The sequence below is a fragment of the Pipistrellus kuhlii genome, unplaced genomic scaffold (genome assembly GCF_014108245.1).
Source record: "Pipistrellus kuhlii isolate mPipKuh1 unplaced genomic scaffold, mPipKuh1.p scaffold_m20_p_5, whole genome shotgun sequence".
NCBI classification, from domain to species: Eukaryota; Metazoa; Chordata; class Mammalia; order Chiroptera; family Vespertilionidae; genus Pipistrellus; species Pipistrellus kuhlii.
In genome coordinates, this window is record NW_023425551.1 from 577038 (window position 1) to 602862 (window position 25825).

At 54.3% G+C, this 25825-nt stretch overlaps 1 protein-coding gene across 2 annotated transcripts in view; it reads right to left on the bottom strand.

Annotated features, from left to right (window-relative positions):
- FNDC1 (fibronectin type III domain containing 1) overlaps positions 1–25825 on the bottom strand; it is a 58041-nt gene that overhangs the window by 19688 nt on the left and 12528 nt on the right. Inside the window, exons 2-12 of one of the 2 annotated variants that reach the window (XM_045572829.1) lie at positions 23291–23485; positions 21582–21668; positions 21040–21108; positions 15152–15358; positions 13782–13880; positions 12219–12336; positions 9773–9960; positions 9048–9155; positions 6198–6386; positions 3384–4865; positions 1097–1197 (exon numbers count right to left, since the gene is read on the bottom strand). In XM_045572829.1, coding sequence (XP_045428785.1) covers positions 1097–1197; positions 3384–4865; positions 6198–6386; positions 9048–9155; positions 9773–9960; positions 12219–12336; positions 13782–13880; positions 15152–15358; positions 21040–21108; positions 21582–21668; positions 23291–23485 — 2843 coding nt within the window. The remainder of the gene's footprint in view (positions 1–1096; positions 1198–3383; positions 4866–6197; positions 6387–9047; positions 9156–9772; positions 9961–12218; positions 12337–13781; positions 13881–15151; positions 15359–21039; positions 21109–21581; positions 21669–23290; positions 23486–25825) is intronic. The other variant, XM_045572830.1, reaches the window with a different exon arrangement.

Here is a 25825-nt window from a genome sequence, read left to right on the forward strand (position 1 = left end):
TCACACCAGTGGTTCTCAGAGTATGATCCCAGGCCAGCAGGCTCAGTATCGCCTGGGAACTTATCAGATGTGCAAATTACCTGGCCACACCTGAGACCATATTTGGTAAAGCCCCAGGGACTCTGACACTCAAGTTTGAGAACCACAACCGTGCATGACGGGACCAGTGAAGCAGCCCCTGGCAGCAGGCCACTTGGTTGAATCCTGACTCAGTGATACATAAGGCTCATGGGTACAGACTCTACTTTTGAAGTCTACCCATACAGTTCAATTCAAAACTGTTTATATGACATTTGCTTTAATATGTATTTCTTCCTAGAATAAATATCAGTTCCTTTGAGAAATGAGAAGATCTATCTTTAAGTAACCTGTACTGACCATTTCATGAAGTCCAATATGTTTTCCTAAACCTTATTGCTATAAATGGGAAGTGTTGACTGGGAATTCCACCATGATTATTTTTTTGATGCTTTGAAAAAATATTTCAAATCTCTGAATATTATAAAGTGCTCTTCCCATTGCCCCCAAGCCACCTAAAATCATAAACATTTTTCTTAAATCTAAGAAGTTAGTCATTTGACTTAAACATATATAAAACACTGACACCTATTTGTTATTTTAGACAAATAATAATTATTGGAAGATCCAAAAGGTGATCTGATAAAAACTGCCTGTTTGATTCAGGGTTTTCTTGCTTGTTCACTTATTTTCACTCTGTCTCCTTTTGACAAAGGGTTTAAGACAATTTGCAGAAAACATGTGTTTTTAACTAAACAAAAAACAAAAAACAAACTGGGAAAATAGAAGTTAATTTGAGGCTCTGCCTCAAGTTCTCTGTCACGGCTGTGGTTAGCCAGACCTTTGTCTGAGTGCCCTGGCCTCATCTTATTCGCTCTGAGAAGAACTAGTCGCTCGGGACGATCAGAAATCTCTCTGGTGGCTGGAAGAATGCCATAGTGCAGCACAGGGACAGAGGAGTGGTGAAAACCAGAGAACAAGAGGAAAAGACCGCTTCACTATTGTCACACAACGCCCACCATCTTCCTCTTCCCAACAGCATGAGAACAACCAAGACGTGTAAAGAAGTTCACCCTACCCACTTTGTTCCTTGAGGGCCATTGATCACTCTCTGTCCGCTCGGTCTGCCGTTGGTGCTGGGCAGCCCTCTCCCCTCCACGCTGGGCCTGCCGTTATAACCTGCCCGGAAACAAGCAACAGAGCCTGGTCAACGCCACATGCCTACAGAGCTGGCTTCTGCCAACCTATGAGCGGTAACATCCTTTCAAACAGAACGGGAACAGGGACTCATGTCCATGAGATGATGACAGTCTAAACTGTGACTTCCACATGACAAATACCAATGTCCAGAGCACATCTCTCTCTCTCAAAATCTATCTCTCTACCAATGTCCAGAGCACAGTCAAGGCAGGCTTTCTGACTGTACTGGAGGAATGGGAGTGTAGAACATGAGTAAACTCTCCAGAGGAGGATTCCAGGCGTAGTCGCTGTGTTTTAACCTGGTGGAAGTTGGAGGGAGGGAGGGTTGGAGAAAAACGGTCTCTAAATGTCTAGCTGCTGTCCTGCTCTCCTCAGCAGGTTTACTCGGCACAACTAGTCCTGGCCGACTCAGTCCCCATGTCCACCGCCACTTACAAATGCCCGGGCTGACGGCTTGCTGAGCTCTGCCGGCCGCCAGCGAAGTACCTACTCCGGGAGGAAGTTCAAGGTCCTGCTAGCGGCCCTCTCGGTTGCTGTGTCCACCTAGTCCTGTCTCCTGCCCTTCCTCTCTCTCCTGCCATTTCTCGGCCGCAGTTCCCCTCGGCTCTGCTGCGCACTGTGCGGTCCAGCCCCTACCACGGGGTCAAGGGCTTGGGCTCCCTGACAATTTGCAGGTCAGAGACTTATTTCCTTGCACAAACGGTAAATGAAAACTAAACATTTACTGAGGACTTTTACGAGGGCATGTGAGTTTGTGTGTTACCGGGGTCTCGGGCTGTCTTAAGGCAGTCCACTTTAACGGAACTGGACGTCAGTGTGCGGCGTGTTCCATCTTTCCATGGAGCTCACCCAGTGGTCGGCCTCATGCCTCCATCAGACTGAGGACGTTTTTAGCAAAGGCCAGCTTAGGAGTGCCCTAATTAAGTTAATAACAATGTACCTACCTATATAGTTTAAGTTTAAAAAATTTGGCTCTCAAAAGAAATTTCAATCGTTGTCCTGTTAATATTTGGCTCTGTTGGCGAATGAGTTTGCCGACCACTGAGCTAAGCGAACAATACCTTGTCTAGATGAACAAATACAATAGTTCACTCAGAGCTGCTCTGACAGGCCCTGATTCCAGGCAGAGTGCCAGGGGCCCCTTACCTGGCTGCGGACCTGGGAAATGCTCTGCTTAGGTCCTGCCCTGGGGTCCAGCCAGACTCCCATTCCCAGCTCACAGCTGTCTGCCTTCGTCCTCAGTGTAAGTCACACCCTGCCTGTTCCAGCTCTAGGTGACAACTGTCTTAAACAAGAGTTTCCTACCAGTTTTAAACAACACCCACCGAGAGCAACGTCTAAGCCAGCGGTCGGCAAACTGCGGCTCGGGAGCCCCGGTTTGCAGCTCTGTTGACTAATGCGTTTGCTGACCACTGACCTAGACTCTCGCCCCTGAGGAGTTCATGGCCAAGACATCTGAGTTTGCCTGAGTGTTCGATTGAGAGCTTTGTGTGCAGAATCAACAAGAACATGACCCAGGCCCACGGGAAGTGCCTTTCTCACTGAGCCCTTAGGTTCGGGGCGGAAACAGCTCAGAGCGCCCAGTGCAGGACCGGACCTGGGGTCGTGCTTCCCAGGAGCAGAGCCTGTGCCACGGCGCTCAGGGCGAGTGGGCGAGGGCCGCGGCCGGGGCTGCGGGACAGTCGCTCGGCCTTGGGCTGTCTGGCCCGGGGCAGCCACACAGACCCCGCAGCCCCGCCTGGGAACCAGGGAAACCCCGGACCCTCCGAGAAGGCCGGCCGAGAGGAGGGCACCCCCAGCTCTGTCTGCAAAGGGCTGATGGGGCCTGGGCCCGGCAGAGGGAGAACTGAGGACACGGTGGGGGAGGCACCTGGCCCCTGGCAGAGGGAGAACTGAGGACACGGTGGGGGAGGCACCTGGCCCCTGGCAGAGGGAGAACTGAGGACACGGTGGGGGAGGCACCTGGCCCCTGGCAGAGGGAGAACTGAGGACACGGTGGGGGAGGCACCTGGCCCTGGCAGAGGAGAACTGAGGACACGGTGGGGGAGGCACCTGGCCCTGGCAGAGGGAGAACTGAGGACATGGTGGGGGAGGCACCTGGCCCTGGCAGAGGAGAACTGAGGACACGGTGAGGAACTGAGAACAGAGGGAGGAAGAACAGGTACCTGGCCTGAAGGAGGGCCTTGGCGCGCGGGACAGCGGGTTGCGGAAGCGCGCCCGCATCATGCGCTGGCGCAGGGACAGCACGGGCGTGGGCGCCGGGCCCGGCGGGGCGCGCGTGGCGGGCCGGGGCGGCGCCGGGGTGCCCGCGGGCGGCCGGGGCGGCGGGTGCGAGGCGCGGGGGCCGCCCGGGGGAGGAGGCCGCTGCACCGGGCTCTCCCCGCGCGGGGCGCCCCTGTCCGCGGGGCCGGGGGGCCGCCTGGGAGCCGCGGACAGCGGGTCCCGGTCCTCCCCGCCCTTCAGGAGCCACGAGTCCTCCTCGTCCTCGTCCTCGGCCGATGCGGAGTTGGACTGCGGGGCCCGGGCGGCCAGGGCCTGGCTCCCGGCGGCCGCCGTGTCCTGGGCCCGGGGCTCCGCGTCGTCGCCGGCGCCCCCGGGGCCCTCGGGGAGGGGCTGGCCGCCTCTGGAGCCGTGGGCCTCCGGGTCCGAGCGGGGGGCCGCGGGCCGCCGTCGGGGGGCGCCGGCCCCGGGGCGGAGCTGGGCCTCGGGGGTCCCGGCCGGCGGGGGGCCGCGCTGCCGGGAGGAGGCGGGCACCTGGCCCCGCACCGCCGTGGCCGGAAGCGGCTGCTCGTCCTCCGCCCCGCCCTCCGGGCCCCGCCCGCGGCCGGGCGTGGGGCGCCCCGGGGGGGCGCGGGTGGGCGCCGGGGCGCTGGCGGGCTGCACGCGGGGCCCGCGGCCCGGGCCGAACCGGCCGGGGTGCCTGCCGGGGGCCCAGGGCCGGCCTCGGGGCGCGTGGCCGTGTCCCGGGACCGCCCGCAGCGTCTGCGCCGTGGCCTCGGCCGGCCGCCCGGCGCCGTGGCCGTGGCCGTCCCCGTCCGCCCTCCGCGGGGCCTGCGTCCGGGGCGCCGGGCGCGGGGAGGCCGGGGCGGCCCTGGTGGCGGGGGCGGCGGGGCCCTCCGTCCGGCCGCGGGGCTCGGGGGGCGGCGGCCGGGGCGGCCCCCCGCGGGGTGCGTCCTCGCCCGCCTCCGCGTGGGGCGCCCTCCGCGCGGGCAGCGCCGGCCTGGCGGCCTGGGGGGCCCGCGGCCACGGGCCGGGCCCGGCGGCCGCGCTCTTGGGGCGCAGGGCCTCGGGGGCGGCCTTGAGGTCCGGGGAGCCCGGCGCCGGCTCGTCCTCCTCGCCGTCCAGCGAGTCGTTGTCCTGCCGGGGCGGCGCTGGCGCTCGGACCCTCCCCGGGGCCCGTCCGGCCGGGCCGGGGTGGACGGGCCTGCCCGGCGGCCTGGGCTGGGAGGGCGGCGTCCGGGGGTCCCCTCGGGGGTCCGGGAGCTCCGCCGCCGGGGGCTTCCGGGGCAGCCCGCCGGGGGCCAGGAGCCCGTCCTTCAGGTCCGGGGGGCTCGGGGCCTGCCGGCCGTGGGGGGGCGCGGTCCGGGGCGCAGGGGAGGGCCGCGAGGTCTCCTGCTTCCAGCTGTCCGTGTCCTCCCGGGGCCTGGCTGCAACAGACGGAGAGGATTGGCCATCAGAGACCAGAATCAAGGCTTTGGGATGCCAAGCGAGCGTCACAGATGGCAGGGGAGGCATTCCAGGTCGGAAGTTTTAACTGACAACGTCTCATTCTTCGGAATATCGGACCCTTCCATCAATTACAGCAATTGCTTGGAAAGTCCCTTTGCTTTAAGCTCTAAGCAGCACGAGTGAGAATTTCTATGCATGCAGTTAGGTCAGTCCCGGCTCAGTATTTGAAGGAATTCCCAAATGAGTACTTTGAAGTCATCCATTGGTTTTGCCAGAGCAAGACCTTCCAGCGGACTTTAGTAATAAAAGGAATTCTCGGTGTGTTACAAACGCGCCACAGCCTGCTGGACAGCTCAGGCCAGGCCTTCTTTATAGGAGCCCGGTATAAAGAAGTGGTCTCTGCACACAAAGGCGTGGGGCTGTGTTGCAGGCCTGCGAGGTGACTTGAGTGAGCCACAGATTTGTAAATTTTGAGCATTACAGAGAGTTCCCTGTCCCCCTAACGTGTCCTTGCTTGCTTTCTCCTTCCCTATTAAAATCTCTTCAGTAATAAATACATTTGTAACTCCAAAATAAAGCCAAAAATAAAAAGACTCCTGAGGTGGGCAAAACATTGGGTGCACCCTATGACTTACCCTTTCCTGAGAGAGGAGTAAGGAAAGGGGTGCTGTCAGGGCGGGAACCTGCATAGCGAAGGGGAACGCAGCCGGGAGCAAACACCTATTTCACTTCCTTCCTGGACAGACGGTGTGGCTCTGGGGTGCCCTGGGGACCCTCACAGCACATCGCGGAGAAGAACAGCTATGGGGTGTGGATGGGGGAGGCGGGAGGGAGGCACCATCCAGACCCAGTCCGTGTCTGGGTTTCATTAACTTGCTGGTTCCGATCCCGATCAGATAGACAAGGTAGTGAAGTTCTTCTGAGTCACGCTCACTCCCAGGGAACGGAATACAAGCTACGCATTTCAAAAGCTATTTGGAAATTGAAGAGCGCTGACAACTAGAAATGCCGCAGCACGCCTGTAAAAATGTCCTTTCCCTGTCATCATCCCCCCAGTCACACGGTGATGTACGATTAATCACAAAACTCATACTCGTACGTCTGAGTAATAGCGTCAGAGTGACGAGTGTTATTAGCAATCAATAACATCTTAGTCCTTGGGGTGACTGCTTTCTGAAGGGACTGTCAGATGTCCTATAAGTCACTGCAAACTCAGCCTGAAAAGTATCATGAAAACCCAAGCAGGAGCCATGGTTCATAAAGGATGCAACCCGTGAAACGAAAGGAGGGAGTCCCACCGCAATGCTTACTTGTTGGCATGGCGACGACGAAGGCTTTGGAGTGCGGCCCCGCTCCCCGCCTGTTGGCCGCCCGGATCTTGAACAGATAGCGCTCCCCGGGCTGCAGCCCGTCCACGCGGGCAGAGGTGGTCTCTCCGGGGAAGCTGAGGGACTTGGCTCCGAAGGGCTTGAGCGCGGGGGCGTAGGAGAGGATGTACTCTGAAATGATGGGCAGGTGGTTGGAAGGACAGTGAAAACAGTGCTGTGTCCCGAAGACAACTGTAGGGGCGGGAGGGACTGGAGCGCATCACTGGCGAATGGACCCGGGGGCGGGAGGGACTGGGCGAATGGACCCGAGGGGCGGGAGGGACTGGGTGAATGGACCGGAGGGGCGGGAGGGATTGGGTGAATGGATTGTAGGGGCGGGAGGGACTGGGTGAATGGACCGGAGGCGGGGATGGACTTGAGCGCATCACTGGCGAATGCTCCGGCAATCACGCCAGGGCAAGTGGGAACATAAAGGCGCCGGGAGGGGTACTGTTCGCCCGGGAGCGGGACAGACTACCAGTTAATGAGTTGGCGTTGCCGGTTCTCAGGACATTCAGTGCAGGGAACCCTAGAGGCCAGTCTCCATACAGTTTATCAAAGGCATTTATGTCGTGTTTGGGTTTTTCCCATCGGAGTTCTGTGCCAATTTACTTTGACAGAATTATACCCTGAATGGACAAAGCGGTGGGAAAAGAAATGACAGCTGCTAGGAACGGATTCTGGACAGCTGCTGACATCTCCAAGGGTTCCCGTGACATCATCGGGGCAGTTCTGGTTTAGCTTAAGCCCATTAAATTTCATATTTGGAATATAATTTCACTTTTGTAGGGATTATAAAAGCTCTCAGTGTATGCAGACAAGGATAGTGCACAGTATTTAAAACTGTTAGGAAAAGTTGCTAATAGATTTATGCATTGTCTAATGTTTCTATCTTTAATTGGCCACAGCTGTAAACATTTAATGCCCTTGATTGGACATCATAGCAAATTCAGTCCAAAGATCTCATATATCTCTATGCTTATATGGAAACACTGTCCCATAAAGAAGCCTATTTAAAACTGTTATTTCCTCCCACTGACCTCAAGATTTACAAAACTTATCAAATTAATATGACTGGGAGCTAACAAAAAACGGAATTTCAGGAAAACCAAGCAATTGCCATACTTCCTCTGGAGGCATGGGAAAGCTTTTCTTTTACCTATGAACTAATCTTTAAAAAGTGTTTTTTAAAGCATTTGTAGGAAGAAAAAAGTGTGCTTGTTGAAAGTGAATAAACTGGTCATCTGTGGTGGTAAGAAGTCAAAATTAAAAGAATGCCTATCTATGAAATTTGGTAATTCAGATATTTTTATGGATTCATTTCGTTTAGAAAAAAAAAAGGTTAACCATGTCAAATTATATTCTATTGTGTTTTATATTAATAGTTCTCAGACATAAAAAAATGTCCTGGTATAATTTTGAATTTTCAGTCTCATTACCACACCTTTCACCTTTATGAAAATCTGTGGGTTCTTTTGGATGTAACTCAGCAGCTGTTTTATTTCTGATAATATTGAATTGACTGCTGGGAGCTTCTTTCACCAAAGAGAGAGAAGTGTAAACAAGCTGTGGGAGAGGGAACGAAGACAAAAGCAGCACGGTAATAATGGCACTGACGAAGCCATGATGGATGTTTTTATAACCGAAAAGGGTGGTCAGCCCAATACTGTCTTTACTCACTTCCCAGCATTACCACGATACTTAGTCCAGAAGGAGCCAGTGTTCAGATTTTTATAAAAAGAATTACTTAAAAGGGCCAGCTAAACATTTCTTCTCTTCATTTGTTTCTAATTTATTCCACTAGGAAAAAAAAAAGAGTAAGAATAGTGCAATATTTTCTTCTTAAACAAGAAAGTGGGAAAGCCTTACGTTTAGAAAAGACTATCTCATGTCTACCTTCCTCCTAGTGTCCCATGGAAAGGTCCTTACAGGTCAACAAAGACAGCACACAGTTGTGTACAAAACAGAACAAGCCATTTATTTCAATTGAGAAATCCTCAAGGAAAATCAGTGGTCATTTTCTGGATTTCTTTAAGCTTACGCAAACTTTCCATAGTTTCTGGACAAGAAGTCTCATAGTTTGTGAAGACTTACATATGTCTTCCAAGATTGTGTAACAGTAAAAAGTACCCTTAGGGCACATTTGTATCAATGATATCAAGGGAAAAGTTCACAATATCTCCACAGACTTCTGGAAGGTTCTTAGATGTTTTTAAATTGAAAAGAAAGGATTTGTGCTTTTATTTACTATTCTCAACAGACATTTTTTGAATTTAACTATTTGTTAATATTTTATCCTATTTGTAAATCTACAGTATTGTTATTTTAAGGTCAAATTTTCCTCAACTCCCCCAAAGTAATTAATTTTAAAAGCTGACTAATTTTTGATTTTTTACTTGAGTTCTCAATCCCATTAAAAAGATTTTGGTCCCACTCAAGACACTCATGGTCCCTGGGGTTCCTGCTCACTCCCACTTTCCGTGATCTTACTGGCACAATGAAAAGACCCGGAACATGGAAAACAAGGGTCATCGGTGTGGGTCAAGGTTAGGATGTCACTCCCATAGTCAAAACCAGAAAGCACCCTCTGGTAGCGGACCCAGGTCCTTGCGTACGCAGAGGTGGGAGCCATCCTCATGACCCCCTGGTCTCAGCGATAGGAAGCCCCGCGTGAAAGTCCTCGCCTGCTGGGTTAGTGCCGCACAGACGGTAGCTTCCCTGTTCGCAGTGCAGCCACAGGAGTCAGCGCAGTGGGGCGGCCCCTGTGCCCTCGTGCCCCTGCCCGCTCCCTACCTTTCACTCTGCCCTCCGTCTCGGGCAGGGCGTCCCACGCCACGGTGACAGCCGTGGTTTTGCCGTGGACCGGCCAGACTCGCAGGTTCTCCGGAGCCGTAGTGGGAGCTGCAAAGCAAGGCCAAGGGTCCAAGGTTTGAAAAGGCCCGGGGCGCCTTCCGGAGCCATCGGCAGCGCCCTCACCGCGGCCCATCGCAGAGCAGAGCCGCCGGCCGCCGCCACCCGCCACCCGACGGAGGAGAGCGCGTTTGCTCCGGGGGCGGGCGGCTTCCCAGTCCCGGGCCCAGGGGGAGCTCCCCGCGAGCAGATGCTTTCCGGATTCGGAATTTCTCTCATTGCTCAGCATTGAGATATTCCAAGAGGATTAAAATCAAGGCTTTTATAGAATAAAGACACGGTTTAAAAAGACGTGATTATAACTTTCGCGCCAGTTCCTCCGCCGCAGACTCACATGCAGCCTCGGCCTCAGGAGGGACCCTCCCCCTCGGGGCCGCGCCGGCAGGAGGACGAGCCCTGGGAACGGCCCGCGGGGGGTGGGCCGTGGCCCCAGGAAATAGTTCCTGCTTCTCGGCGTCCTTGTGTACACACCCCGCCAAGATCAGGGGTTAGTGTCACGTTTTAAAACGCCGCTGCTGGCCTCTCTCACTGCTGGCCTCTTAAAGGGCCTCTGGATCTTACTTTAGGGGCGTTCCCAGACGGACCCCCCAAACGCCACTCATACAGACCGGACTCCGGCGTCCTCTGGAAGACCGAGGTGCTCCACTTGCCGTCCCGGTCCCCCTGCGACAGGCGCACCGCGAACTCGTACATGGTGTCGGGGAGCAGCCCCTCGATCAGCAGGCGGCGCTGGGGGCCCTGCCGGTAGTCCCAGCGGGCCAGCTCCCCCTTCTCCCGGTAGCGCACCGTGTACTGCCTGGAAGAGACACCGCAGTGGTGCTCCCGGGCAGCCCCGCCAGGAGGGCCTCCGGCTCTTCCCCCCGGAAACGGTGACTTCGCGAGGGAAACGGGAATCAGAGCACAGAGGCCTGCACCTGGGGCTGTTTTGGTGTCTAACTGTGTCTAAAGCGGCCAGGGAAGGTGACCTTCACAACTATTGGAAACTCATACATCTCAAAAGCTGAAGCAGAGAGGCAGCAGGGCGGGGGGAGGAGGAGGTGGCTTTGATGAGGAACGTGCCTTAGGGGGTGAGGGGTGCACACATGTGTGCATGTGTGCGTGTGTGCAGTGTGCAGTGTGGAGAGGGCAAGGTAAGAATCAGAACTGGCCCAAGGTAGCCTGGCTTCCCAGAAGAGAAAGACAAAAAGACGCCTTTCGGGCCAAATCAGGCATGTTTCCTGGTGGTGAAGGGGAGGCAGCACGGGGTCTGGAGTAAACTTACTGCCAGGAGAAGGAGCAGCGGATGTCACAGACAGAGCGGGATGAGGAGCTGATAAGCAGACCTGGAGTGTGAGATTGTCATGGAGAGAAGCACGTGTGAGCTCCTTCCCGGGCCCAGCAGGAAGGCATGCTCGGCTCCGGGCACTGCCATGGAGGGGTCTCTGCGGACACTGTGCACAGGAAGCACCTGGTGCGTGAACTATGACAGTCACTACGGTAGGCTAACACTTCCGGTGCAGACAGCACACCGTGGACACGGGAAACGCAGCCCTCTCTGTTCTCATCACGATGCTGGACTAGAGCCCCCGGGAGCCGGGAGCCGGGAGCCGGGAGCCGTGCATGTTGAGGAGGCCAAGGGCAGGGAGCATCGCTATGAACCGTGAGAGTCCTATGATCTCGGAGGTCTTAAGGGAAGCAGGTGTCTTTTCACCAGTGGGCAGACGGAAACTCTAGATTAGGGGTGTCGAACTCAATCAGAGAAGGGGCCAAAATCTAAAATCCAGCCTAAATCGCGGGCCGAATGGTTTACTGAACAGTCATAAACTGTCATTGTGATGGAAACGCAGCGGAGTGCAGTGATGACAGCGCGGTGCGGGCCACATTGCAAGGCCTGGCGGGACGGATTTGGCCCGCGGGCCTTGTGTTTGACACATGTGCTCTAGATCAATCAAATAACAGTATATACAGCATGTTACCTATCTTTCTCAGCATTGTGTCTCTTTCGTTTTATAAAGTACACTCACTTTTCCTGGTTGCAGACAGGTTCAAAGATCAGTACGTAATGACAAGCCACCAAATCTGTGGCTGTCTCTTGGCTGTATAAACTCTAAGTCACATGACACAGCAGCTTTTGGTGACGACTACTAAGTCACGTGACACAGCAGCTTTTGGTGACGATTTTAATCTACCACTGACTGGAACTGGTGTTCACCAGTGGCCTTTTCAACACAAAAGTTCTTTTAACTTTACGGTTGGTTTTTCTTCTATTGCTATTGCAAACTATGGTAGTATACAAATCAGAACAGCATCTTGTCGTGGCTTGAGAAGAAATACGTTCGTCTGTTATGCACAGTGAGCTGCACCAGGCAGGGTGTGCTTGGAGACATCTAAAGAGGAACTACAGGGCGCGAGGGTTAGACGGAGGCCCACCTCTCTCAGGAGAGCCTGCGTCTGCCTGCTGCCACTCTCCATGGGGAACTGAGGGAGGTCAGGCTCCTCCTCACGTGGGCCTGTAGCTTCTACACGTGAATAGATCACTAATGCCCAGCTGGTGTGGCTCAGTGATTGAGACTGACCTATGAGCCAGGTTACGGTTCAATTCCCAACTAGGGCACATGCCCTGGTTGCAGGCTCGATCCCCAGTAGGGGGCGTGCAGGAGGCAGGCGATCAATGCTTCTCTCTCTCATTGATGTTTGTATATCTCTCTCCCTTCCTCTCTGAAATCAATAACAACATACATTTTTTTCAAATACAGAATTAATAAGGCACAGCAAAGCAAAGGGGGGCAAAGAGAGAAGTAGGATTTGCAGACACAGGATGAGGCGGAGAAGGCGAGATGTGAGGTGCTGCCCTGTGCATCACACACGAGGCCCTGGTGGCACGCTGCCCGTGGGGATGTGTGGCCACGTTCAAGGTTAGCTGCATCGCCACAGGACAGTCTATTGTCCGGTTTCAAAAACCACCAGCCCTCAGAGATGTCAGAAAATCACATCCCTCAAGTAAATACAGTCTCTCTGGGGCCGCACAGCCCACGTCTCACACAGACAAGGAAGACCAGGAGGTCAGGAAAGTACCTGGACGTCACGGCTTTCTTCTGTTTCTCCACCACCGGGTCCGCCCAGGCCACCAGCACAGACTGGGACGACATCACACGAACGCTGATGTCCTCAGGGACGTCCAGCTCCTCCTCCTCTGAAACGACAGTGGGCGCATGGCAAGGCTGTCCCGGCAGTAACTCCACGCCGTTCCCCCGGCCCCGAGTGCAGTTCCCCCGGGGCCGTACATGAAGTGAACAGGAAGTTAACAATGATTTGATTGGTCCCTGGAGAGAAACCCGAATCTCCACGCTTGCCCTTCTCAAGCGCAGTCCCTTGCAAACTGCCCAACCCAATGGCCGTGAAGCACAAGAGAGAGGCTGGGCCGGGGTCAGACACTCCCAGTTACTCGGGTCTCCTCAGCAGACACGGAACGTTTCCGGGAAATAATCCAGTTCTTACAGGAAGCAAAACTTTAAGGGAGGAAAAGCTCAGGGAAGCGTTTCCTTGGCGATCGTGGCACGAAGCAGAAATTCTGGTGCCAACAACAGCGTGAATCACAGGGGCCGGCCCCTCACATTTCAGCGCGGGCGCCAGGCAAAGGCACGGGTGTTATTCCGTACGAAAGAGAACTCAGCCTGCGGTTTCCGGTAGAACACATCACAGACTCAGCCTCACAGTCTGCTCAGTCACTAACCCACTGAAACACAAGATGTCTTCAAGCTTGCTTTTGAGTCTCTTAGGCTTCTGGGGTGTTTTTGTTTGTTTTGGTTTGGTTTTTGTTCTGGGGTTTTGTGTGTGTGTGTGTGTTTTGTGGCTTTAACTACAAGTAGGAAAAGGTGGAAATATTTAGCCTTAGGAAACTGATATAGTGACTTCTTGGAGAGCAACAACTAATGACCAATAAAGGTGAAAAATCCCGTATATGGGCCTGTTGTTAGGCAATATATAATATATATAACATTATATATAACATTATATATAACATTATATAATAACATTTTGTAATATAAAGCTATAATTAACAAATAAGTTATAAGTTCATAAAATAATTATGCTACAGGTTACCTCTTTAGGTAAGGCCCAGGAACCGGAAAAGATGTATGTAATTTGTTATATATGGGTACTATAGAAAATCTCTGTGAACAAATGTGGAAAAATATCTTAGATCAGGCTATCAGCACACCATCCCTACATCCTTTCTCACTCTTCTCGCTGCCATTGTTCCTCAAGTTTAGCTGAAATAAAGTTTCCCTGCATTCTTGCACGCTACCCCATCCACTCCCTCTCTCTCTTCAGTCTAGCACCAGGGGACATCTCCATGGGGATCACACTGTGCCCTTAGATGGAATAAATGTGTGGCTGCTCTTATGGCACAGTAAAGACAGTCAGAATACACAGAGAACTAGAGTTCATCACAAGAATCCCTCACCCTCTGGCTAGAGCAGAAACACACTTGTTTCCAAAACGTGGCCAAGCTGCCCTGCTGCTTCCTTTACCCTCAAGAAAATCCACGGAATTCGTCGCCTGGCAGCCCCATTTGGAAACAACACTGAATTCACACTGGACCGTGGCTGACCGGATGCGTCCTTAGAAACATACCTGAGATCTTCCGCTTCGTGAGGGCGGCCCTGTACACCGGCTGGCTCTGGCCTCTCGAGTTCAGGGACTGCAGGGAGACCACGTACACCGACTCGGAGGCTGTGGACGAGGCGCCGGAGTGAGGCTCTGCGGCCGGTTCCCGGGACACAGCCCTCTGGCCTCGGCCCCCTCCTCTCTCCCGCTCCCAGCTCATCTTTCTAGGGATTTCCCTTCTTCCGGGCAATTGAATTTGAGCCCAAGCAATGGTAGAAACTAAACCAAGAAGAACACTGTTATGGTGGGATATGTGGAGGTGGTGGTCACCAGTTATTCCGGAAAATGGGTTTCTATCTCATCAGCATCAAAGATGAACAAGGCCTTAAAAAGAAGGGGATTGCATACATGCCCACATAAGTCCCCCAATTTCCTCTGATTTCCAAATAGAGACAAGGGGGGACTCTCTTAACTGTCATCAAACAGGAGGGAGAGGAGACGAGAGCAGCCACAGTGCCGGGTCAGCGCCTAGTGGAGGACTCACTTCAGATCCCTGAATGCCTGGGTGCCACCGACAGTGGAACATGCTGAGTCATCAAAGGAAGAATGCTGCCATTTCTCTCCCGATCCAGGGACGTGCCTACGTAGCTAAGCCTGGAGGGCAGTGACCAGCATGGACCGAGAACCACCAAGAGTCCAGCCAGAGTGGCTCGGCTGGTTGGGTGTCATACTGTGCACCGAGAGGCTGCCGGTCAGTTCCCCGTCAGCACAAGCCTGGGCTGCAGGTTCAATCGCCGGTCGGGGCGAGTACAGAAGACAATCGATTGACGTGTCTCTCACATTGATGTCCAGGCCGGTCACCCACCGAGGCCAGCAAAGGCCAGGCCTGGACTGATGCCAGACCTCTCCTGGTCACGGCGACTGTCCCCTCAGCTCCCACGGCCAGTGCTTCCTCCCCCCAACGAGGCTTTGCGAAGAGGGGGGACGGCAGGCCGACGGTCAGGCTCCATCAGCTGCCCCCACACTTCATCTCGCGGGGCCCACAGCCCAGGGTCCTAGGACCTCAGGCAAAGCTTGGGGAGCAAAATGGTGAAGGCAGAGCCAACATGCAAAACGCATGAGCGCCCATCCCACGTCCGGGAAAGGACCCCGCGCCAGGGATGGGCTGCAGGCAGGAAGCAGCTGCCGGGCCAGCGCGCAAAGGCAGCCGCGACCTCGCTGAGTGCAGGCTGAGGGCAGGCGCACAGGCGGAGGACCGGACAGAACCTCGTTCTGAATCACCATCATACCTGGAGAATGAGCTGCACGACCGAGCTGCGACGCTGGTCATGATGGAGCTTCTGAACACGGAGTGGCGGGAAGCCCACCGAACCCTGGCGCCAGCCCACGCCACTCACCCAGCTTCTTGATCTCGTGCGCCCGCTCCTCTCGGCCCAGGGGGACGTACTTCATCTTGCGGCCGCTCTCCCCGTAGCCCAGAAGGAAGCCCCGCGATCGGCGAGGGCTCTTGGCTCCGGACAGGCGTGGCGCCTTCCACGCAACGGACAGCCGGTCCTCTGAGGGTCGGACTCGGACACGCAAGGGCTTGTTTGGCACTTCCTTTTCTTAAAGAAACACGACACAGAAACTGTTAAACAGGATACCCTCGGAGCCCACCAGTGCGGATGGAAAGTCTGTCCAGAGACGGAGCCGCAGCCATCACGCAGCTGGCTTTAGACATCCGTGTAGGTGGGCGGTTCCGGGAAGAGCACCGTCCCCCGAGGGCGCCGACCCTGGTGCCCGGGTTCCTCCCGTGAGTCAGGCCGAGGCCCCGGGGACTTCCTGTGGAAACCGACCGTGCGTGAGACGCCATCCAGAGGTCCTGAGAGTTTACAAATGTTCTTTTTCATCCACTTCCTTTGCCCCTCTAAAGCCAAAACTCTACATTCCCTGGTGAGAGCAGGAGGTCAGCATGACCGTTCAGCAGCACACAGGAGCGCTGCTCTGACTGCCCTGCAGGGGGCCCCCTCGTAAAGCCGGGAGGGCTTTCCTGGCCTTGGCGGTGAATCACTCCGGCCCACATAGTAACTGGCTCCTGGTTTTGATCTTAATTCTTCTGATATGTCTAATGTGCCCTCCAGACAGACCCGGGCCCGCCCCGCCATGGCTGCCACCTGTCTCCGCTGTTCCTGCTTCTACGTTTCGAGAAGTCCTCTTGCTAAAACGGTCAAGCTCAAGAAACACTCCCACTGTAAGCTTTCTCAAAGCAGCACGCTCTGGGGCCAGTGTTTGAAGCGTTGCTTTTACATCGATGAAGAACTGCTAAGTTTGGGAACAAGGGCCACAGGCCATGTGACGGCTCCATTGTCCCTTGCCGACAGCAGACCACATCCTGGTCCTATCTGGGGATCCCGTTAGGCCAGTGAGAGAACCTCTAGTTCTGTAAGCCAGGGACTTCCCCAGCATTCTTCCTCCACCATATACATTAACCCCATCCTCGATGCTGCCTAATTGTATCAGACTGGGAAATCCACAACCTAATGCCACGGGTTAGTGTGAGCTCCAGTGATGCAGTAAGTCAGTCAGTAGCCGTTGGAGATGGCTCTTCCGGAAGCAGGACGCCTGGTCCGTGTTCTGGACCTGCCAAAGGGAACGGCCCTTTGCTCACTAGCTGGGGTTACCCGGCCAGCCACCGGGCATCCCGTTCCTGAAGCTCCTCGGAGCATGCTGGGGGGTGGGGGGTGGGGTCCACAAACGTTTTCCCCGTCCCAAGTGCAGCTTAGAAAGGTTTTGGGTTTTGAGTCCAATCGTGTAGCCAACGGCCACCTGATACAACTCGCCTTGCACCTGGGCGTGCAGCCACTTGCACTGGGTTCTGTGAACTGATCTCAGTTTTGTGCTCAGGTTCCCAGGTGAGCGCTCCCTTTCAAGGTGTGGCTTCTAGAACAATCAAGGACCTGCAAGTGATTCTGGGAATGACAGAGACGCTCATTCACACAGATCGGGAGAACAAGTCCCTTCCCATCAGACACCACACCGTCAGGCATCTTTATGGATCCGTTACAGCCATCTGCTAATCCTCTCTAAGCTGATGGGCACACTAAGAAAACTATCCAGATGGTTCGAATTCACTGGGGCTGAGATTTTTTAAGTGTTTGTCTAAGCCAAATGGAATAGCCTCATGGAAGGCTCCTGAAATTCTCTAATAAACCCCAGGAAGGCTTTTATCTGAAAAACAAATGTCAGAGTGCCGGGAGCAATCCCGTTCTCCCACGTGGACTGCTGTGTGGGCCCCAACGTGGCAGGACGCTGGCCCTCGCCGCCCGGCCCGGCACCAGGCGGGCCTCCCTCAGAGCCGGCTGACACCATTAATTACAGCCGTCCCCTTGGGGGTCACAGCGGAAACAAGGACTGTTGAGATTAGACTTCAGAAAGCCAGACAGCCACGTCTCCTAAATTGTGTTGTCAGCTACACAAGCGGGCAAATATTCCTAAATTGCACAAAATCAAAACCTGTTCTTGAAAAAAAAAATCCAAAATTCAGCACGATGTTTGTCCATTTAGGTTTACAATTTGGTGCCCGTTAAGCGTGGTAGCTTCTGGTTTGGGCTCCCGCAGGCTCTCCAGTCCAGTGTCGGTCTGTTACCTGCTGTCTGCGTGACTCTGAGGCTCCCACCCACTCTCATTCCTCCCTTGTGTAGGAATGGCGTGCAGCGTATTGTGTTTTGTAATATAAAAGTCATGTAAAGCATATGTGAAGCACACTTTAATTGCTAATTGGGGTTGTGATTGTGATAAAAAATGAAACCCCTCATCAGATTCACTGGATGTGTGGGCAGCCCCCCAGAATGGAAACCAGGGACCCATTACAGATTCTCCCACAATGCCTTGCACACGAGGGACACTACATACATGTGTTTCAAAGAACTTAGTGTCACCGGTGTTTACAATAAAACCTCAAATATGAGCTTGTCTCTGTCCAGACAGCTCCTGGCACGTGCACTGAGAGCTCTGTGCTTGTCTTCATCCACACCCAGCAGCGGTCCGTCACTCCAGCCAGTCCCTTCCTGCTCCTGTTGGCGCCAAGATGAGTCCCCGCCATCAGCTCCTGGGCCTGGGCCCAGCTGGCAGGACCTTCTCCTCTCCCGGCTGAGTGTGAGGGGTCATTCAGTCCACGGCTTTGGAGAATAAGCGGTTTGACCCTCTCACGCCCGACACCCACTGCACTGACCTCCACGCTCCTCAAAGAGGGCCTGGGTCCTCACCCTCTGAAAAAGGCGGGCCCGCGTGCTCACTGGCCTTCCGCTCGCCACCCTCAGCCCCAGGCAGCGTCCCCACCATCCCCACATCAGGGCTCAGGGCCGCCAGGGCCCCTGGCTGTGGGCAGGAGGGCACCCACCCTCAGGCTGACAGGTGGTCCTCACCCTGCGGCAGCATCACATCCCCTGGGCGGCTTGGAACCAGGCCCTCGGCTCCCACCTGTCGGGCCAGGGGCCATCCCAGGCTCAGTGCACTGGGTGCATCAGCATGAGGAGGACGAGGGGGCTTGTGGGCGGGGGTGGGGTGGGTATGAGTTGGAGAAGGTGAAGGTGGTTAGGCACCACCAGAATACAGAACATGTGCTTTGCTGTCCCCACTCTGAGTCTGCATTCCCTGCCCGGACCCGGGCCCAGACCCCCAGCTGACGGACGGCTGCCGAGGTGGGTCAGCAAACGCCTCCCTCCCGCCTCCGTCTGCCAGGCTCCTTCCCCGTGAGCTCTGACCGTGCCCCCTGAGGCCTTTGTGCCTGACTCTCAGGCGTCCCTCCCCTCTCAGCCCCGCAGGGCTCACTCGGCCATCTCTCTTGAGCATTTTCCTCTCCCTTCGGCCACCCAGCACTTTCTCTGTTTACTGAGCGCGGGTGGGCATTGGGCGGGCCAGCCATCTACCTACGAGGAGGAAGGGGCTCCCACCTCTTTACTTTGGAACAGTGTCTGTCAGAATGTCGCTCACCTTCATCATTTATTGGACCCCGACCAGCCATCAGGCAGGTGACAAAAACCCTCACAGTAACCAGAAAACCAAAGCCTGACACTTGGTCAGGGCTCCATCTGGACCCCAAGGTGAGGGCACCCCCGCCCGCACTCAGAGCTCAGCCATCCAGCGCTTCAGCGTGGCTGTACCTGTTGCCCTCGGAGCCCTGCCGGACCTCTGCATGGGCTGTGCCGCCCCTGCCACCACACCCGCGTTTCACCGCAGACACCACCCGCCAGCACTTCGCGCAGACCTGACTGTAAGCGAGTCCTCCTCACGGCCCCGCCGGCCGGGAGGAACCCAGTCCGCAGGTGCATCAGCCGCTCCGCAGCCAGGCCCCGGGACCAGAGGCGAGAATGAGGGTGTCGGGGGAATGAGAGCAGCACTCAGTATTGGACAGCCTGGCCCGCCCGGACCACCCCAGCATCAGCAGCTGACGCATAGGTGACCTGACCCCTGACACGGCCCTGCCTCGCTCGGCACCCACACTGGCCCACACAAAGGAAGTGGCCTCTGGCGCCTTTCCAGTAAACACGTATTGAGCGATGCCAGGCGCGTGTCCCAGGCCCCGGAGGCGGAGAGGAGCAAATCTAAGAGACCACCCTTGAAGGGCTCACCATCCCGGCCATGAACAAGGAACTGAGATTTGCTCTCAAAATTGCATACGTAATAAAACTGAAAGTCGCTCAAGGAAATAATGCCAGAGGCAATATTCTTTCCCCATTGGCCGAAGACCTTAATTAAACTGCTCTGTGCGGAGAGGACACTGTCTGATTGGTAATTTGGCTTTCGCTGACCCCATGATCTGGCCCCAGTGTGAGCTGAGCATGCCCTGAGGCAGCGGTATTGAAACTGCAAATGATCCCAAGGAGCCTCAAACCTCCCAGGGAAGAGCGGGGCGAAGGCAGGCGAACTGGCGGCTGTGTCCTTGGCTGGGGGAAGCAGTCAGGCCTCCTGGCCTCGCCCCCCAGTGCCTGTCTCTGTGCGTAACAGGTTAGCTCAGATCCAGGGACAGGAGAAATCTAAGGCAACCTCAGAAGAGAAGTCTGCAGGGAGGTCAGTAAGAGGATCCAATACCTGGACACCTCTCCTGGGGACAAAACAAAAGGATGTGGATTTGCATCTCGAAGGAGCTATGAGGTCTTTGTGAATGGTCACCTGTGTGTCTTCAGGGGCGGAAACCTCTGGAATAAACTTCCTGTCCCGTTGTACACATGGCCTCACTGAACCACCTTCTGACTATCTCTGCCAATGTCTTCCAAGCTGTGCTCCTCGCCTTCTTCTCACCTCTGCTAACCCTCGCCCTCATGTACCCTCTCTCCTCCAACTCTCCCTCCCGCGTGCCTCCTCCAGCCAGTCTGCCTCGGACTTCTCTCTTCCAGCGTTCATTCCCTCCTCTGCAGCCAGCAGGCCTCTCCACACAGCGCCCCACGCTCCCCTGACATCCGGCATCTGTGAAGAACGAATCACCCCTCCTCCAAAGCCAGTTTCCTTTCCTAACGTTTTATTCCTCCCTCCCTTTCCACATAAAATTTGCCCACACCCACCAAATCTTAACTGAGAAGCAGATCAGAGTCATTGTTTCTAATATACTCACCTTCCTCTCAATAGCGTAAGTTTGATGTATTTAAATGCATGGTTTATGAGAATAAAACCCAGCTCCTCTCCCTGTTGCCTCGAGACAGTAGCCAACATACTCAAAAATAACCACATGCATTTTCCATCATTTTGCATCATTAATTAAATATATTCAAGGAACACACAGAAATGTCAACACTTCTCCCAACAAGTAAAACCACATGATTAGACAACACCAACATCCCAATGATAAAACATACATGTACAAATATGGAGCAGAGATGGAAGGCAGGTCATCTAGCATTTCACCAACTAGCCCATGGTTTTAAGAAGAGAAGGACTCGCTGCATTGGATTAGCCAATAAAAGCCACCGGTGGGTGGGTCCCATCTGCTTATGCCAACCCGTCAGGCCAGGACTGCCATCTCCGCCACCACATTTTTTTGGAAGTTAGTGTTAATAGCATAGGGTACCCCCAGATGTAGACACAGACACCTCCCGACACCAGGACATGAGGGAACAGTGAGGAATGAGTGACACTGGCTGCGGACCGGCCCCCTGGGTACACGGCAGGTGGACCAGCACTGTGCGGCGTGCGCGTTAGTTCAGCGATGGGGACTGGGTGAAGGTTTGTGAGCGCATGTGTGTGACAGAAGCACGACCCTCTCGAGAGACGGTGCCTCAGTGAAGACATGAACCGGATGAGCAAATAGTACCTGTGACGGTTTCATTAAATGGTCCTGGACCCTTAATGGGGAGACCATCAATCTGGATCCATTCACCTCCTAAATTAGGAAAATGCAACCTGATAGTTAGAAACGAGGTCCGGATGAACTCCCACATTTCAGAGCATCCCTAACCATTCACAGCATCCCTAACCATTCAGAGCATCCCTAACCATTCAGAGCATCTCTGACCATTCAGAGCATCCCAAACATTGCTCTAAGCTTAAAAGGGACCGCCTGGGGCCAGTTTAGTGACTCAGCACCTAAGCTCTATGGACAACACATCCTTTTAGTCTTTTGCACATGACTTGTTCTAGTGAGCACTTAAGAATTTACAACAAAAACGCTAACCACCTACATTAACTGACAATGAAAGAAGGGATAAATCTCTCCCAGTTTTTAGTCTGTCAGCTTGTTCTACAAATCTAACGCTAATGATTCTACAATAAACTTGCATTGGCGTGAAGCTGGGAGGGACGCTTCTCCCTATCTCAGTAACAGAAGCACAGCCTCTCATCCTAGGTGAGACTTACCAGGCAGGCTCTCCGCTCTGTACACGGGCCGGCTCACTCCACTGTCGTTCTCTGCAGTGACCAGCACAAAGTACACTACCCCCGGCTCTGAAACACACGGTTTGGATCAAGCCCCGTTTCAAATCTCCAAGAACGACAGCTTGATTCGCTGTCTTCCTTATACCAGTTACAACCAAACATAAGTATTTGAATTTAGTGACAAGTCTAACTATAGCTGTCTCTATTTTTAACCAAAAGACTAACATCCCTCCCACGCAACAGAAATATACCTGACCAGAGAACACAACATTTATTTATTACAAAATACATGGCATGTGAATTAAACCTGGATTTGTGAGCAGTCAACAAAAAAAGCTTTTAAGCCTTTTAACGTGACATTAATGTAGGAAGTAGGAGCACACTGTCCACTAAATCCATGTTTCAACCGACCGTGTCTGTAACTACAAACAACGTTTCCTCATGAAAGCCCCCAAGGGAAATCTTCCAAAATAATTAGAAAATGTCAACATAACTCATAAAGAGTAGCACCTGGGGACTCTTCAAGGCAGTCAATAAAGCTTCATGAAATATGTCCCTTCTCACAATTAAACAGACCCCTGCTGTCTCTGCATGTGGTCTTTGACTCTTTCCACAAACACCTAGAAAAAAATATTTCCTGGGATCTTGTTAATGCTAATCTTGAAATAATTGGGCTTCCCTTTCTACTTGGATCTAGGGGTCAAGGTCAAATGGCAGTGGTGTCTTTGGTTGAGCTGCTGGAGTTGTTGGGATGTGGAAGGGAACGAAGACACCAAGTTAGCCCTGAACTTGCCACCTTGAAAGAAAACTCTAGCGCTGCTGGTTTTCCTCGAGATGAATTATTATCTTAAGAAAGGTAAGAGGAGCCAGCCCCTTGAGGAGATGGAAGCTGGCAGGCATGTGAGGGGATGGATGGTGAGATGTTAGTTCCATCGAAGGCCATCATGGTACGGGCATTCCTCAGCGTGAGCAGCATTCCCCTAACGGCTTCAGTGCTCCAGCCAGAGCCCCAGGATACAGCCGCAAGGCCAAGGCCGTACTGTGGGGGACACCTGCTGTGCGGGACTCCCATGGCCTCTTTCTGACCATGGCAGGGTCTGGTGGCATTTAGGGTTTGGCATGACTTGCCAGACTAACCAGGAAATGCTTCAGGTTCGAACTGAATGTGAAATTATGCTCTGCCAGGCACTTTCTCTCTTCGTCCTGAGCTTATTTGTATTTCAGAGAAATTTAATACCCGTCTCTGCTTCCGTTGAGTTAGCTCATCAGAGTTGCTTGGGACACATTGCTGCTCAGAGAGCTCGGAGTCTCTCCATTTGCATGTTTTTCTTCTCGGCGGCCACATAACAACCCAAGCTTTGAGCAAGCAGGTGTGAGCCTGCACTTGCCTTTGGTCCAGGAGAACCTCCACTTAGCCCCCAGTTGGACTCCGTGGGGCCGGGGGGATGTGGGAGAGACTCAGAGAAATGTATGGAGCCATGAGGAAGGAATCTGACCTAAAAATTGTTTCCGGCATCAGTGGGGAGAGAGGCCCAGGAAGGCCCACGGCAGGAGGAAGACCGTAAGCAACAGACTCATGCCCTTGGCTTCCCGTCCCCAAGGAGCCAGTGAGTCTGGCCACCCCTGGCTCACGGAACCGGGAACAGGCGCACAGGCGGCTCTGACTGAGAAGGAGCCCGGAGGTCACTTACCCACGTCCTCAATGAGGAAGGACCGCGTCTCTGCATTCACCTTGATGTACTTAAGGCTTTTCAGGGACTTCCCGTAGGCAATGTTGTAACGCTCCACGGGCCTACTGCTGGCGTCTTTGGGCGGGTCCCACGTGACTTTCAGGCCCGTCTTAGCGGACAGCAGTTTCACGTGCCTCGGCTTCAGCGGGTGGTCAGCTATGCAAACAGCGCAACTATCAACCGACGGGCATGGCGGGCGGGGGAAGGGAGCTCTCTGACATGGTTAGCAAGAACGGCTGTACGCGCAGGCACGTTCAGACATTGCTACAGAATGACAGCAACGCAAACACACCAGACCCACAGGCTCTGAAGCGTTCTTGGATGGCTGTGGGTGGTAAGTTTAAACCAGAGAGAAACAAACCGAAATAAACCCCGGGCCTTCTCCGCTGGCTCACGTGGCCTCGCTGGTGTGAGAATACACAACTGGTCATGTGACCTCTTCCCCAGAGGCTTCATACACTCAGTGACTTTCTATGTTAATAAGCATGTTGCCTGGGGCCGTGACCTGGCCTTTGCACGCCTCAGAGGAGAATGACAAGAGCACTCTGACCGGGAAGGTACGCCCCGTCTGCAAGAGGAGCAGAAGCACCGGTTTCTGCAAACACCACCAGCCAGGGCTGCCGTCTGAGGGGTAGGCACGCCTCTGGCTTTATCTGCAGGAGCTAACTTAGTATTTCCTGTTTTGTCACAGAAGAAAACCAAGTTATTAAGGACATTGCATTTTTATCTTTAATTGTGAGGTTCTAAAAAAAATTTTTTTCTTCATTTTTAAAAACTAGCCAAAATGAAACACAATATGTAAGTGATGTTGCAATGCCACATGACATAAATATAAGGTAAAAATTCGCACAACAAAGTTGGGGCAAACCAGGATCTGAAGCTGATTATTCAGTGATGCAAGGCATTGTAGGGGGTGGAGAGGGAGTACAAATAAAAAAGCCAGAACGCTTTAACCTTAGTAACATTAAGAAAAATGGATGTGGACACGCTGGACGGAGAGAGGGGAGGGCGGGCGTAGGTGATGACCACAGGGGTCAGTACGGACAGCCTGCACGGACACCCCGCCCAGGCACCTGCGGCTGACTCTGTACCCGCCGCGTCCTCGCCCACAGCTGCCGCCGCCTCTGGGGAAAGCCTGTGGGGAAGGGGAGGCGCCTGTGGCCTCCCTCAGAGAAACTCAAGGAATAGAAAAGCATGAAAGAAAAAGTTATGAAGATGATTTTAAAGCATCAGAAAGTGCTGTGCTGGAGCGGAGAGCGCTGTCGGGCTGCGGGCACGGGGGCAGCCAAGGGCAGTCCCAGCTAAGCGGGGGCTCCGGGCCGATGGCAGAGGCGCGGGCGGTGGCAGAGGCGCGGGCGGAACGGGGCGGGGAGACCAGGACGACAGTCTCTGTGCACAGCAGGGGAGGGTCACGGTCTGTGTGCATGGCTGGTGAGCGCTCACGGCTACTCTCCATTCGCTCTCTCGGACCTTTCTGCCCATGAGGACCTGCAGGGTTTTCTCTGCCGAGAACAGGAGTGCCCCTTCCTGCGTTCCCTGCGTCTCCCCCGAGGCTTCCCTACGAACTCCTCCTTCTCTGCCCCTGTCGCCTACTTGTTCTCGTTGCCACCAATACCTTTTCCCAAGACAGCAGGCACCGCTCCAGGTTCCCTGCCCCACACCGACGCAAAGACAGGGCCACAGAGCAAGTCTCTCCAGGGAAGCAGGTGTGAAAGCAACGCTTTCCTGATGGTGACTGCGCCCTCTCCGGGTACCTGCACCCCCACAGCCAAACCGGAGCACGAGGCGTGACTTCCCAACATAAGCGTTCGAGGCCTTACACATGAGCCAGTGAAGGCTGATTTTGAACACAGAGGCCTTTGGGCGACCCAGAAATCATGCCTTCGGGGCAACCTTGGGGTCAGGCTCCTTATAAAAGTTCTGAATGTAGGTTCTCTGGCGTCCTTAAGCCAATAACCCCCCACACCGCCTCTCGCCATAACCCCAACACCCACAACGGGGCCGAGTGAAAAGACACCATGGTGACCTGTGTAGGTGTTTGCATTCCCCGGGTTCCCACTGACTTTGATATTTAAGATTGATATCATGATTGATATCACGATTGATGCTTCCGAGGGACCGTCATCGTTGCCTTACGCAGAAAGGACGGGACGAGAAGAGGAAGGGCCAGTGTGCATGAACTTGGATTCCGAAAGCTAATTCTTGGGGCTAGAAACATGACAGTGTGTTCTACCCACAGTGTGTGTAGGCCTCGTGACCTCGTCCCCTAGATGTGACGTGAGGCAGAAGGAGGTGGAGTTGGTTTTGGGGGCTGTGGGCTGGGTTCCGTGTTACAGGGTCCACACTCTGAGAGCTAACGGTGAGCTATGACAACGTGGCTCCTTACTAGGCTCACGTGCTCTCAGAAACTCACCACAGACCACCCTCTCTGCTGGACAGATGAAGCCCATGACCTTCCGAACAGCGTTCAGCGTTCCCACCTTTCCTAATGGGTGC